The sequence below is a fragment of the Microcebus murinus genome, chromosome 3 (genome assembly GCF_040939455.1).
Source record: "Microcebus murinus isolate Inina chromosome 3, M.murinus_Inina_mat1.0, whole genome shotgun sequence".
Lineage (NCBI taxonomy): Eukaryota > Metazoa > Chordata > Mammalia > Primates > Cheirogaleidae > Microcebus > Microcebus murinus.
The window spans coordinates 73,971,556-73,987,449 of NC_134106.1; the positions used below are offsets into that span (position 1 = coordinate 73,971,556).

General features: G+C 38.4%; 1 protein-coding gene across 2 annotated transcripts in view; it reads right to left on the reverse strand.

Moving 5' to 3' along the window:
* Positions 1 to 2,303: 2,303 nt before the first annotated feature.
* Positions 2,304 to 15,894, reverse strand: part of POLR1B (RNA polymerase I subunit B) — a 29,156-nt gene continuing 15,565 nt past the window's right edge. For both annotated transcript variants that reach the window (XM_012742820.3, XM_012742821.3), the window contains exons 9-15: positions 15,395 to 15,676; positions 11,262 to 11,395; positions 8,512 to 8,682; positions 7,757 to 7,913; positions 4,951 to 5,147; positions 4,240 to 4,493; positions 2,304 to 3,242 (exon numbers count right to left, since the gene is read on the reverse strand). In XM_012742820.3, the coding sequence (XP_012598274.1) occupies positions 2,363 to 3,242; positions 4,240 to 4,493; positions 4,951 to 5,147; positions 7,757 to 7,913; positions 8,512 to 8,682; positions 11,262 to 11,395; positions 15,395 to 15,676 (2,075 nt within the window). In that variant the 3' untranslated portion in view covers positions 2,304 to 2,362. The remainder of the gene's footprint in view (positions 3,243 to 4,239; positions 4,494 to 4,950; positions 5,148 to 7,756; positions 7,914 to 8,511; positions 8,683 to 11,261; positions 11,396 to 15,394; positions 15,677 to 15,894) is intronic.

The window sequence follows — 15,894 nt, forward strand, 5'->3', positions numbered from 1 at the left end:
CTATTGATATAGGCAACTTGAATAGATTTCAAGGGAATTACGTTAAGTGAAAAAGGCCAATCTCAAAATGTTATGATTCTATTCACATAATATTCTTGAAATAAAATTATAGAGATGGAGAACAGATTAGTGGTTGCCAGGGGTTAGAAATGGGGGACAGGGTTGAGGATGTCTATAAAGGGAAACCATAGTATCTACTTGAGGCAATGGAACTGTTCTTGATTATGTCGTTTACATCAGTCTACACAGGTGATAAAATTAAATAGAACTATGCACACAACACAAATGAGTACATGTAAAACTGGTGAAATATTTAAGTTCTGTGGATTGTCCTAATGTCAATTTCTTAGTTGTAATTATACAATTTAAAATGAAAAGTTAAAAACAAATTTCTAACAAGTTTTAGTGCTGGTAAAAAAATAGACTTGAACAATAGACCTCACCTATGGGTCAGAGACTGAAATAGGGTAAGAAAGTCTATAGTTGGGATTCTATTTACATAGGGGGGAGTTACCAGACAATAGATTCGAGGTGTTTTTCCTTACAGTTTCAAGAAGCAAAGCCAGGATATATCTTGAATGAATAGATTTTTCTGTCTATTCGTATTTGCCTTATAATTAGAGGTAGACCACCTAAAGCCAAACTCAGGAAAAAATTATCTTAGGAAAGCTTTTATTATCAAAAAGCCTCTCATATAAGTGTATATAAGATTATTTACTGCCAACACTATTTATAATGGTCAAAGAATGGAACGACTCAAATATCCATCAACAGGGGGCAGTATGCAAAAAAGAATAAGCAGCACTCTACAAACTAACATGAGAGCAGCTCAATATAAATAATGCAAAAAAAGCTAAGTACAGACTCAATAGAAGACCCACTGGATTTGAGATTTATTATAAAGAAAGATAAGTTATATTTAAAATTTTTCATATTCATTACATGTTGAAATGACATTTCTGCTTTATTACTTTAAAATAAATATATTATTAAAATTATTTCTAAGATATGCAAACAACCTTAATGTCCATTGATGGATGTGGTATATACATCCAATGGAATATTAGCCTTAGAAAGGAGGAAACTTTCCCATATGCTACAACATGGATGAATCTTGAAGACATTATGCTAAGTAAAATAAGCCAGTCAGAGAAGGAAAAATATTACATGATCCCACTACAAGTTATATAATATTAGTCAAACACATAGAAATAGAGAGTAGAATGGTGATTGCTAGGGCCCAGGAAGAAGGGAAATAGAGTTTTTGTTCAACAGGTATAAAGTTTTAATGATGTAAGATGAAGTTCTAGAGATGTGCTGTACAACATGGTGGTTATAGTTGAAAATATTGTATTGTACACTTAAAAATTTGTTGAGTAGATCTCAAGTTAAGTGTTCTCACCACGCACACCCCAAAAAACAAAAACAAAGGGGTAGGACATTTTTAAAGATGATGAATATGTTTATTACCTTGATGTGGTGATATCACAGTTGTGTCCATATGTTCAAACCCATCAAATTATGTACATTAAATATGTATAGTTTTTTGTATAACAATTACATTTAAATAAAGCTGTTAAAAAATATTTGTTTTTTTAAAGATCAGAATTGACCTGAAATCTACCTTATTTTTTTACTTTAACATGGCTATAAGAAAATACAAAATGATATACATGGCTTAAATTATATTTGTATTTTACTGCCCTGTTATGGATAGACTACCAGGTGTGTGATAGTCACTGCCTGTTGAAAGGAGGGTATAGGGACCCTCTGGGTGGAAGGGACCCTCTACCTTTCTATGTATGAATATTTCATAGGGAAGCAGGGTATAGGGACCCTCTACCTTTCTATGTACGAATATTTCACTTTTTAAGAAGATACATGTGAAATTTTTAAACAAATATACCAAAAAACAGTATTAGTAGTTAGTATACGAGAGATACTCAGAACCTTGAATTCTTGGTTGCCAAGTCTTTTTTTTGAGATAGAGCCCCAGCTAGAGTGCAGTGGCCTCATCATAGCTCACTGCAACCTCAAACTACTGGGCTCAAGTGATCCTCCCACCTCAGCCTTCTGAGTAGCTGGGACTACAGGTGTGCACCACCAAGCCTGGCTAATTTTTCTATTTTTGTTTGTGGAGATGGGGGTCTTGCTCTTTCTGAGGCTGGTCTCAAACTTCTGGCCTCAACCAATCCTCCCAACTTGGCCTTCTAAACCGATAGGATTATGGGCATCAGTCACCATGCCCATCCCCAAGTCTTGGTTGAGAATTCCAACACCCTTGAAAGAACACAAGAGTAATGTAGTGGTAACATCATTTTTTAATCTGATCGATCTCCTAATTCAAAAGGCCAGCACCAAGTTAAATGACATCCAGTTTCACTTTGATGTTCATAGCTGCCAGTTCAGCTACAAAATACCGGAAAACATAAGGCACAGAAACAGTATCAACAGTGTCACTGCGATTACACAAAGTACAGTTGTATTTTCTGTTACGCATGGCAGACCAAGATGGGGGTGGCTTCTCCAACAGTGGAGAGAGTAAGCTGCCACACTTCACACACACATGGGCTACCGATCGGTCAGAGCAGTTGAAGAGGCGGTCATGAAGGAGGAAAGATGTACCGTGAGCTAAAAGAGCATCTCGCTCCATCTCCCCAAAACGGATTCCACCCTGAACATTTCTTCCTCCAATAGGCTGGTTGGTGACTTTGTCTCTCGCTCCAGTTGTCCTAACTTGAAATTTGTCTGAGACCATGTGGCGTAGACGTTGATAATATACGACGCCTATGAAGATGTCTGCTTCCAGCTCTAGCCCACTGATGCCACTATACATCCTCTCAGTGCCATAGAAGTTGTAGCCAGCAGCCTTTAACATCTCACCAAAGTATTCTAAGGCTGAGTTCTCTGAGAAGGTGAAGGGTGTAGCATCATGGCAGAGACCGTGCAAAGCTGCAGACTTCCCAGCCATACTCTCAATTAACATACCGATGGTCATGCGCGATGGAAAACCGTGAGGGTTGAACAGAATGTCTGGGACCATCCCACTTTCAGTAAAAGGCATGTCTTCTACTGGCCATAATCTGCTCAAAATGCCCTTTTGCCCATGACGACTGGCAAATTTATCCCCAATAGTTGGGTTCCGAGGGACTCTCATTGTGATACAGATACACTTAAATTTTCCACTCCCAGTGTCATTACTACACACTTTGATGTTATCCACAACACAATTTTCTTTACTCCTAGGAAAAAATAAATCATATAAAAAGTCAAACTATTTGTCTAAACTTAAATATGTTTGAGTTTTGTTGATATAAAAGGATATTCCCAACTTATTCTTACCTCTATTCTCTTAATACAAATAAAGTTGGTATCCCTGAAAATATTTATGAATTGGGCTGTTGATTATATTTACTATAGAATTATGCTAATTTGAAAGAATATCAGCAATAAAGGCAGCTGAAAAACTATTATGAAGACCTACTGAAATCAATTTTATTGTTGTAAAAAGAAGCTACAATAAAAATTTATTTTTAGTAAGAGGCATAATGAACTCAACATTCTGGCCAGAAAACATTCCTAACAATGTTTACGAGAGAAATGATAAAGTTTGAATAATACAGTTTTAAAATAAGTCACCAATAACTCTCAAAAATTGTAACGGACTGACAAGAAAAGTAGAAAAACAAAGGCAGTACAACAGACAGGAATTTTTGTCTCATTTAAGCAATGCTAATTTAGTTATGACTGAGACAATAACTGCTATGGTTTGAATGTTTGTGTTCCCTCCAAAATTCATGTCAAAACCTAACCCCATTGTGGTGGTATTAAGAGGTGGGGCCTTTAGGAGGTGAATAAGTCGTGAGGATGGAGCCCTTATGAATGGATTAGTGACCTTATAAAGGAGGTGCAAGAAGTTGCTTGCCCCTTTCTGCCTTGCCATGTGAAGACACCTAGACAGCACCATCTATGAGGAATGGGCCATTACCAGACACTGAATCTGCCAGCACCTTCATCATGGACTTCCCAGCCTCCAGGACTCTGAGAAATAAATTTCTGTTCCTTGTAAATGATCCAGTCTCAGGTATTAGTATAGCAGGACAAACAGACTAAGATAATAACTAAATAATCACTTATATTTTCTCCAAATATTTTCTTGCTAAAAGATAACTTTCATTGACCTCTAGCAATTCCACTGAGAAATAGCCTTTAAGAAATAGCACAGATACACAAACTTACTTGTAGTACATCACAAAGCTTTCCCCGGTGTTCAGGTTTAGGTAGCCGTAATATGGATCTCCATACTGCAGTTTTGCTCCTATAAACGGCAATCCATCATCATCTAACTTCTGCAAAATCCGTGGGTCACCAGGTTTGACTCCAAACACCAGATTATCATCTCCTTGTTTAATTTTTTCAGTGAGGTCTATGAACTCAGACTTGTAGACACTTCCATGGGCAAAGCCTCGCTCCCAAGAGGCCTTATTCACAATCTGTGAGGTCCAAGAATTGTTAATTTAAGAGACTGAGGCCAAATTAGGATTTTCACAATAAAAATGGGCAGGACTATAATAATATTTGGTTTAGGACAACTGGCCTTAGATTTTATAATTCTCCCTACATTTTCCAAATTACTGATACTATAAAAACCCAGACACATTTAAATGGCTTAAATCCTAATCACATATAAATATAAAAGATATATTTAAGACCACACTCATTCAACACTTACTCATAGTGCGCACTCAAATGTTTGATATCTGAATATTTAGTAAATATTCCTCAAGGCTTGCCCACTTTCAATTCAGACCAGGAACTAAACATTTACCAGAACTCTCATATGTCAAATACTAGGTACTTGGGGACACAAAAATATTCCTTGTGTCATCTTGCAGTAAACAAAAGTTAAAACATAAAAAGACTAGAACTACATCTCCTGGAAAAACTTACCATGGCATCTTCCATATCATAGCCAGTGTAAGAAATCACAGCTACGATGGCATTTGTCCCAATTGGATAGTTATCCATGTCATAATAATCATACATGTAAGGTCTCACTAATGGGCTTTGCGGAGTCTGAAGACGATACAATTTATTATCTGATCGATCTTGATAAGTGAGAAGTGGAAAGCCCATAGTTTGTTTACCTACAGAGGGAAATAACATCTTAGCATTTTCTGTTTTTTTTTCCCACCTTGATTATACAGGTGAAAATTAAAAATGGCAACTACATATTCACCATAGGGGAATGAATAAATAACACACATGGATGTGAAAATGAAGTACACCAACATGTATCAACACAATCAGATCACGAAAACCATGCTGAGTAGGACAGAAAGCACCCAATGACATTCAACATGGCACTATTTATGTGCATTTGCAACACATCTCAAACAATTCTATACTTAGTTTATGGATATGTGTGAGATATAATAAAAGAATAAGTATGTGCACACACTACAGGCTATTGCTACTTCAGGGTGAATGGGAGCAGTGATTATTATCTAATGAGATTACTTTCTTACACACACACACACACACACACACAGAAGAAAATGGAATATTTGTTAATACTGGGTAGAGGGGCAGAGGGTGAGACTCTTCCTTATACTGCCTCATGGTACAGAGAATCATTTCTGAACAAAATGACTTAAAAAACTAAAATACACATATAAGTGAAATCTTTCAAAAATATAGGGAGGTTTACATCTTCCACTAAGAAAGGGCTACTCTTAAACAAGATCCCCCTCAACACTTGAGTAAAAGATCCAGAATAAAACCAAAACAACTACACATAGCTGGAAATAACCAAAGCAGTCAGAGACTGAGAGTAATTTTCACCTGAACAAAAGTAACTGTACTAGGTGATTTTCCAGTTTTTACATTGTTAATGTTTTTCTTTTTTAGCCTAATGGCCCAGTCAATGTGATGGCTACAACTTAGATACTGGTTTGAAGAACCAAGGAATAGAGTTCAGAGCATGACAGCAACTAGAAAGTAAAGGGGCATATTTCAGAAGTCAGAGAACCACAAAGGGAGATCCTTAAATTCTGCATATTGGTGGAGTCCTGAACAATGCACACATGAGAAAGATCCAAACAACCTATCTCAGGCTGAGACAATGCATTTCAACTGCTGTGTTCACTTAAGTAACTACCATTAAAACTAAAAAACCAGTCCTCGTCCCCTGGAGAGTTTTTGGTGACATGCAATGAGCCATGGTGATGAACAGTATAGTAAGGAAAGACACATGAAGAAAAAAACTAAAATGGATTTGCAGGCCAAACACCACAAAACAAAACAAAAAATCAACTATAACAGACCCAGTTTTTAAAACATTATTTACCATGTTCACAATACAATCCAATATCAATGGATATACAAAGAAGGAATAAAACATGACTCATACTCAAGAAAAAAATATAATCAATGGAAACTGATCCTGAGATGACCCAAATGTTGGAATTAGCAATGATTTTGAAACACCTATTATATAAACCATGCTCAAAAATGTAAAGAAAAATATGTCCACAATGAAGATAAGAAATCTCAGAGAAAAGGGAAACTATAAAAAAGAAACAAGTGGGAATTCTAGACTGAAAAATACTCATGTGCCACATGATGATGTTTTAGTCAACAGTGGACTGCATCTATGATGGTGGTCCCGTAAGAATACAACATTTTTACTGTACCTTTCCTATGTTTAGATAAACAAATCCTTGCCACTGTGTTATAATCGCCTACAGTATTCAGTATAGCAATATGCTCTACAGATTTATAGACTAGATGTACAGTAGGTTATGACATCTAGGCTTATAGAAGTGTACTCTATGATGCTCACATGATGACAAAATTGCCTAAGGACTCATTCTCGGAATGTATACCTGTTGTTAAACGATGTATGAGTGTAAAAGAAAATTTAGTAGATGACAGAGTGAGAAGTGAATGTGATGATAGATCAATAAAAATGATCCAATCTGAAGAAAAGAAAGAAAAAAAGGACATAAAAAAAAGAACAGAAACTCAGTGGCTTATGGGACAATAACCAAAAGGCTTTTAACAGACATGACAGCTGAAATCTCAAAAGAGGAGGACAGACAGACTAGGGAAGGAGCAATATTTGTAGAAATAATGACAGAAAACTTTACAAATCTGGCTAAATTTAAAAAAAAAAAAAAAACTCCAAGCAGGACAAACACAAAAAATTCTATCTAGGCATATCATAGTCAATCTGCTAAAAACCAAATATAAAGAGAAAATCTTAAGGATACAGGAAAAACACATTATATTCAGGAAAACAATAATATCTATATGACACACCCAAGAAGAGACTGTAAGAGCTTTTAAGTGGTCAAAGAACAATAACTGTCAACTCAGAACTGTATGTCCATTGAAAATTTCCTTCAAGAGAAGCAAAATAAAGACATTTGTCAGATAAATGAAAACCAAGAGAATTTGTGGCCAGCAACTTGCACTATAAAAAATGTTAAAGGAAATCTTTCAGACCAAAGGGAAATTATATGTGATGAAAACCTGAATTTTTAGGCAGGAATAAAGAACACTGAAAGTGATAATTAAATGACAATAATGGCTTCTATTCTTCAAAAGCCGAATCACCAGATCTAAGACAACCTAAACCAATGGACATTTTATAATTCTTAATACTTTTCTCTGAGTTTGAAATTACTTTAAAAAGTTACAAGTGCTTTTATTCTGTAAGTGTTACTACTGCCCCATACTCCCTCCACCTCACCCATCTGGCACTGGTACATGTTCCGTGGACTCTGGTTGTGATCAGAGAAAGGGATGAAGTTGGCGATCACACTCAGCAGGCTGTGAGGGAAGAGCTCCTGGTGTGTGGTGACTCCAGCAATCACCTCATCCTCAAAGATGGCGACGTTCATGAAGATCTGGAAAAGAGCAAGTTCAAGGCTCACAATAACCGTGACTGCTCACATATCAACTCTGTTTCTCAGAGTTCAGTACTCAAAGACCTGAAAGAAAACCTTCCCCACCCAGCATCAGGAATGCTGAAGGGATCCACTGGGAAGCACAGGGAAGCTTCTAGTTAGAAATAGCACCTGCCTTATGTATTTCACTCTATATCTGCCCCAGTTCAACTATGAAAGGGAATAGGAAGAAAGAACAATCTTTTAAGTGGCATAAAGCCCACAATTTTGCAACTGCAAAGATATAGGCAAAGACTGACAGTGAGTCTAATAGAATTGTTTCCATCTCACGGGCTAGGGCAGAGCCGGGTGCAAAGGAGTTCTGGGAGCTGGGCAGGCAGCTCATGTGACTACCAGTCCTCTCTCAGGCTCCATGCAGCAAGATAAGCCATGGAAACTGCTTTGCGCTGGTCACAGAGGTGGCAGAAAATAAGCGTGACTTTCTTTCAAATGTCTAATTGTTACTGTAACAAATGATAATAATCCCTTTAAAAGGAACAGTTAAGTCTCTGAAAGTTACACAGGCACACATGCCCACTCATCACACACACTTACGTACCTGTTCCATAGTTCCAATTAGTTCTTCTTTGCCTAATCCCAAGTTCTGCACAGGCCGTACCAGTCTACAAGGAGTGGTAAAAAGAAACAATCCTGGATACAGACTTGCTTTTCCTGTCATGGGGACAAGGGCCACCTCCATCCAGGGAGGAATTCTTTTTTCTCTCAACACCTGTTTTTGACAAAAAGAGATACAATAAAAATAACTGATGTGTGGCTGTCCCCACAAATCTCAACCCCACGTGGAATGCCACTCCCCCACACCCAGTCATGACCAAAGCCCTACTTCGGAGGGGGGAGGAGGGGCTCAGCACCGCCAGCAGGCAAACCATTAACAACTGAGGCTGGGGATGAGGCTCACTGAGAATGTGTCTATAGACACACTAATGAAATTCTGTCCTCTGGAGTTTAAAATATATTTGATTACTGGCTTTATTTTTAGATGATTAGGTGAAAAGGCCCTTCCTTTTCACTTAATAAGTGAAATTAAGGAAAAATACCAAAACTATTAAACAGCTGCTAGGTAAAAGGAGAAATACAAACCGAAATTACAGAAATTTGGGGGAAAAAAGGACAAAATCCATGTACCCAAAGTTTTATGGGGATTCACAGCTAAACCCATTATTAATAAAAATGAAAGGATGTGTGAAATAAGAAAAAAAAAAAGAAAGGACATTGGGCAGACGGGGAGATGGAGTGATATAGATCAAAGTGTACAAAGCTTCAGTTACACAAGAGGATTAAGTTGTGGAAATTGAATGTACATTTTGTGACTACAGTTAACTATATTATATTGTATACTTGAAATTTACTAAGAGGGTAGATCTTAAGTGTTCTCATCACATATACCCACATATAATGATAAACAAAAAAAGAAAGAAAGAGAATGAAACTAAACGAATTAACTTAAAAGCTAAAAAAAAGAATAAAATAAACCAAAAGAAAGCATAACAAATTATTTTAAACAATCTGAAATTAATGAAATCAGAGTATAGAAAGGTTCAAATTAATGAATCAAAATTCTTGGTCCTTAAAAATCAATACCCACTACTTAATGTAATCAAAGTGGGGGTAGGAGGGAGGGACAATATATTTCAAGAAACAAAAGAGGAAAACCACTGAAACAAAATTTTCTAAGTCATACTTTCTACTTTTTTTTTTTTTGAGGCAGAGTCTCACTTTGTTGCCCAGGCTAGAGTGAGTGCCGTGGCATCAGCCTAGCTCAAAGCAACCTCAATCTCCTGGACTCAAGCAATTCTACTGCCTCAGCCTCCCGAGTAGCTGGGACTACAGGCATGTGCTACCATGCCCAGCTAATTTTTTTGTATATATATTTTTAGTTGGTCAATTAATTTCTTTCTATTTTTAGTGGAGATGGGGTCTTGCTCAGGCTGGTTTCGAACTCCTGACCTTGAGCAATCCGCCTGCCTTGGCCTCCCAGAATGCTAGGATTACAGGCGTGAGCCACCATGCCTGGCCCATACTTTCTACTTTGCATACTTTCCATGAAACCAAGATGAAGTGGACAAAATGCAGGTTATCAAAATAGACTAATTTTCAATTTCTAATTTCTATATAAGAAATGAAGATATCAAGAAACTACCCTGCCAAGGAAGCACAAGAGCCAGATGGTTTCACAGCAGACTAGATAACCCAATGTTTCACAAACTGTTTGAGAACACTGAAAACAAATGAAAACTTTCTAATTCTTTTTTATAAAACATTTATGAATGTCAATTTAAAAAATCTTACAGTATTAGTATTTAAGAAAGTATTGGTATTTCTCAAACATTAAGAAAGCAGCATACCATGACCAAGTAGGATTTATTCTAGGAATTTAAACACTCATTATTTATCACTATCACCTGAGAATGATCATTACTAGAAGATGAATGAATACACTCAATTAAAGGAAAAAAATCTTGCAATTTTCCCCCAAAACGCCAAACAATTAAACCTAGAATTACCACACAATCCAACAATTCCACTTCTAGGTCCATACCAAAAAGGACTAAAATAAAAGCAGGGACTTGAACAGATACTCATACACCCATGTTCACAGCAGTATTATTCACAACAGCCCCAAAGTGGAAACAACCCAAGTGTCCTACAAACATTTAAAAAATAAAAACTAAAAGTATTGTTTGATAACTTGGAATATAAAAAAGAAAAACTAAAACTAAATTTTAGTTTAAAAAATTTAAAACTAAAACCCAACAAAATAGAACAGAATATGAACCACAAATTCATCCTGTTGCTAAAGGACAATTTTTCCAATGGCCATTATCTAAGCCAACCAATACTCTTTGTTAAGAGAAAATTCCAAATATAAGTTATTTAAGGAATGTCCTTCTACTTGCCTTTTTTAAAAAATGTTATTTTCAAAACCTAGAAGGCGATAGGGTATGACATGTCTTATAGATCTTTAATATTATTGAAATGTCCTTATTTTGAGATCCCTTATGTCACTAGTATTAACAAAGGAAAAAAAGTTAAAATTTGTTAGATAAGGAGACTGGGGGCTCAATGAAACTACCAACAAATACACATGGGTCAAATATCAGTCACTGACCCCAACAATAAGATCAGTACAAGGCAAAACTCTCACCAGAGGGAATATGCCAACATTTTGGAAGTGGCTTCTACCGCACAACCATTTGATCACTCTGAACGGCCCTGGGGCTAACCCCATCAATTAGAAAAGGATTGAAAACCTAAAGTTAATGACAACTTACAAAGAGTTAAGATCACCTTAAAATGACGGAGAGAGTCTGCAACTCCTGGAGCCAGCTCCTTATCCACCCAGCCAACCATGACACCATCCAGCAGGACAGGGTAGCACTCACTGTAGGGTCTGTGGGGAGCTCCATCTACAGGAGTGACCCCTGGTAAGGGAACAAACAGACGCAACACGTTAGAGTGCTCTGTGCACCGTTGCAAACTCCCTCCTGATGGGTTCAACAGTTGCTTCATCAGTTTAGATATCTAATTATCCTTGTCTCTGAAACTGGTACTGGTGTATCTCTTTACTGAGCTTCACAGATACTGCGTTTTTTTTTCTTTTTTTACACAATTTAAGGTTTGTGGCAACCCTGCATCGAGCAAGTCTACTGGCACCATTTTTCCGACATACTGTGCTCACTTCATGTCTCTAGGTCAGTGTTTTGGTATTCTCACAATATTTCAAACATTTCTATTTTATCTGTTATGGTGAGCTGTGATTAGTGATCTTTGATGTTACTACTATTGTACTTGCAGATCTGGTGGAAACAGCAAGAGAACTAGAATTGAAAGTAGAGTCTGAAGATGCGACTGAATTGCTGCAACCTCATGATCAAACTTGAACAGATAAAGAGTTGCTTCTTACAGATGAGTAAAGAAAGTGGTTTCTTGAGATGGGATCTATTCTAGGTGAAGATGCTGTGAACATTGTTGAATGACAACAAAGGATTTAGAATATTCCATACACTTAGTTGATGAAGCAACAGCAGGGCTTGAGAGGACAGACTCCAATTTTGAAAGCGCTACTGTAGGTAAAATGCTACCAAACAGTATCACGTGTTACAGGGAAATCTTTTGTGAAAGGAAGAATAAACTGATGCAGGAAATAAGATATCTTACTACTGCAGCCACCCCAATCTTTAGCAACCACCACCCTGATCAGTCAGTAGCCATCAACATTAAGGCAAGACCCTCTACCAGCAAAAGGATTACGACTCACTGAAATCTCAGATGACTGTCAGCATTTTTTAGCAATGAAGTATTTTTAATTGAAGTATTTAGAATGTTTTTTGTAGACATAATAGAATATAACATAGTGTAAACAAGTTTTGTATGCACTAGGAAAGCAAAATGTTCACTTTATTGCTGTATTTGCTTTATCACTGTGGTCTGGAACACAACAGCAACATATCTGAGCTATCTCTGTATGTTTTTCTATTGCGCGTTTAAGTCTAAATCACTTTAGCAAGGACACCCAAGAAGCTACTAACTCTGATTGCCTGTGAGGACGTTAGCTAGCAGTGGTCCTCAAACTTTTTGGCAACAGAGACCAGTTTCATAGGAGACAATTTTTCCACGGGGGTACATGGGGGGAGGTGGAGCTCAGGTGGGGATGCTCAGCCCAGTTCCTAACAGGCCACAGACTGGTACCAGGCCTAGGGGTTGGGGACTACAGAGGAGACAGGGGTATAAGGGAGACTTTGTACACCTTTTAAATATTTTGATTCCTGAGCCATGTAAATGTATTAACTCTCTCCTAAATAATCTAATTACAGTTGATCATTATTTGCTACATGATATCTGTAAGCACAAAATCAGTACTAGGAAGTGCTTTCAAGGTTATTTGACTACATGGCAAAAAATTTTAGTCCCCTGATGCACACTCCCAGCTGAGGTCAAACAAGGTGATGCCCTGTCTTCTTGTCTCAGCTCACGTTGTAATCAAGTGACATTTTCACAGTGTGTTTAGTGCCATATATTTTGCATTTTGTTGTTGATTTCACTGTATAAAGTGGTCCTCCAGTGTAGTGCTGAAGTGCTGTCTAGTGTTCCTAAATGCAAGAAGGCTGTCACGTACCTCACAGAGAAAATACCTGTTAGATAAGCTTATAGCTATAGTGCTGTTGTCTGTTGCTGCTCAATGTTAACAAATCAATGATACACATTACAGAAGGTGTCTTTCAATGGAAAGACACATAAAACAAGGCTATGCATTGATTAACTGATGAAAATTGATCAGAGGCCCCCAGGAACCTACTCCTGTACCTCTCCTAGAAACAAGGGTTCAATATTCACTGGTGACTTTATAGAACACAAGTACTACATGTAATGAGCATCAGCTGGAATTAAGTAAAAAAAGAACATTCTTCTATGAATCATAAATACCATCTGAAGACAGCAAGTGTTGAGCATCACAGATTACCCAGTCTGTGTTTCATCTATCACCCTAAGATGACCAGCTCTACTAAAAGTTAGGCAGCATTTTCTATTCTGTCTTCTTTCCCAGTATCAGAGCAAATAACCCTTCCCATCTCTTCTGCACTAAGAAATATTTTCCACCTCTCCACTATCTGTTTTTCTCCTTTCTATCCTCTCCCAGACTTTGATGTTTTTTAATCACTGGTAGCAAAGAAAATTCTTTTCCTTTTAGAGAGTGAACCTTCAAATTACACTGATTACATCTACTGAATCTTGAGTATTTCTTGGCTACTTTCTCTGGGGCTGCATTCTCACAGGCCACTCTCTAGTTGGGAGAAATAATTTTAAGCAAAAATTTCTTGACTGTTGCCTCAATGCCCATCTGGTTGCTCGAGAATCCCTATATCGTCTGATCCCCATGAATTGGACCTCTTACCACATAAACATTAGTCCCACCCACTGGAGACCTCGCCCACAGCTCACCAAAGACTTAACACTTCTGGTTTCCAATTCCCAACAGGAGAACCCCAGGACTAGAAGACTACAGAGCACCCAAAGACAAGACTGACATCTTTTAAATATGAAGGTAAATGCAAACCAAATACCAAACCTAGAAGAATAATGAGAGATAGCTTTCCAGCAGGGCCAAGGTTACCAGGAACAAAGGTTATGTATCTGATGATATTGAGGCAGATTTGACCACTCCCCTCCCTTCCCTTCCCTTCCCTTCCCTTCCCTTCCCTTCCCTTCCCTTCCCTTCCCTTCCCTTCCCTTCCCTTCCCTTCCCTTCCCTTCCCTTCCCCTCCCCTCCCCTCCCCTCCCCTCTCCTCTCCTCTCCTTTCTCTCTCTCTCTCTCTCTCTCTTTATTTATTTATTGAGACAGAGTCTTGCTTTGTTGCCTGGGTTAGAGCGAGTGCCAGGGCGTCAGCCTAGCTCACAGCAACCTCAAACTCCTGGGCTCAAGCAATCCTTCTGCCTCAGTCTCCCAAGTAGCTGGGACTACAGGCATGCGCCACCATGCCCGGCTAATTTTTTCTATATATATTAGTTGGCCAATTAATTTCTTTCTATTTATAGTAGAGACGGGGTCTCGTTCTGGCTCAGGCTGGTTTTGAACTCCTGACCTTGAGCAATCCGCCTGCCTCGGCCTCCCAGAGTGTTAGGATTACAGGCATGAGCCACCGCGCCTGGCCTGACAACCCCCTTTTAAACTGTTTTCCTACAAACCTGTAAACATTGTTTTCTACTTACAGATGCAAAGGCGCACCAAGAGATGCAAGGAGAGTGACCCAGAAGGTTACACAACAGCTTCTATATTTCCAATATTAATTGCTGGTCTACTGCAAATACTTTGGCATCGTTTTTTGGTTTTGTTTTTTGAAAGAGAAAAACAAAACACCTGTAACATTGAATTCTTCCCGTTTTCATTTTCAAAGAATGGATTTGAAACCTTCTGTAGAGAACCCAAGAAAGCAGCCCAACTCCTACACAGAAAAGTGAAAAAAAATTCTTGCAGGAATTCTCTGCTGAATCCCCAAAGGAAACGAACTTACGGTTTGCAGCTGTTAAAAACCATATAACCGGCCGGGTGAGGTGGCTCATGCCTGTAATCCTAGCACTCTGGGAGGCCGAGGCGGGCGGATTGCTCAAGGTCAGAAGTTCAAAACCAGCCTGAGCAAGAGCAAGACCCTGTCTCTACTATAAATAGAAAGAAATTAATTGGCCAGCTAATATATATACAAAAAATTAGCTGGGCATGGTGGCGCATGCCTGTAGTCCCAGCTACTCGGGAGGCTGAGGCAGGAGGATCGCTTGAGCCCAGGAGTTTGAGGTTGCTGTGAGCTAGGCTGACGCAACGGCACTCACTCTAGCCTGGGCAACAAAGCGAGACTCTGTCTCAAAACAAAACAAAACAAAACAAAACAAAACCCATATAACCAAACAAGACTGCTGATCATACATACCCAGGTTGCACAGCAAAGCTGGAATAGGTGTTGTATACACAAACTGTGTGACAACCTCACACACAGCAGTTAAGTGGTTCATCAGCCCACAGGGCTCCCCGTCTGGGGTGTGCACGGGACAAAGGAAGCCCCAGGACTCTGGCAGCAGCCTGCGTACTGTGGTGGTCCTCATCTTGGCAAAATCAGCCCCTCTGTGCACACAGCGGAAATGGGAGAGATACCGTATGAAGTTCAGCTTGTCAGCTACAACACAAAGTCCAGAATCTTGCAGGAAGCCAAGACCTTAATAAAACAAAGGTTACTCAAAAAACGAGCCAAATTTATAACTTCTCCTAGTTCTAATAAGTGGAGTTCACAAAAACTAGCAAAAAAAAATCCCGTGTTTCACAAATCATATTAGCCCCAAGTGGTTCCCTATCTCCTCCACCACTACCGTCTACATGAGAGAACATTAAATGAGTAATAAAATAGCAAGTATTTAAATTCATCTGGAAGGCCTG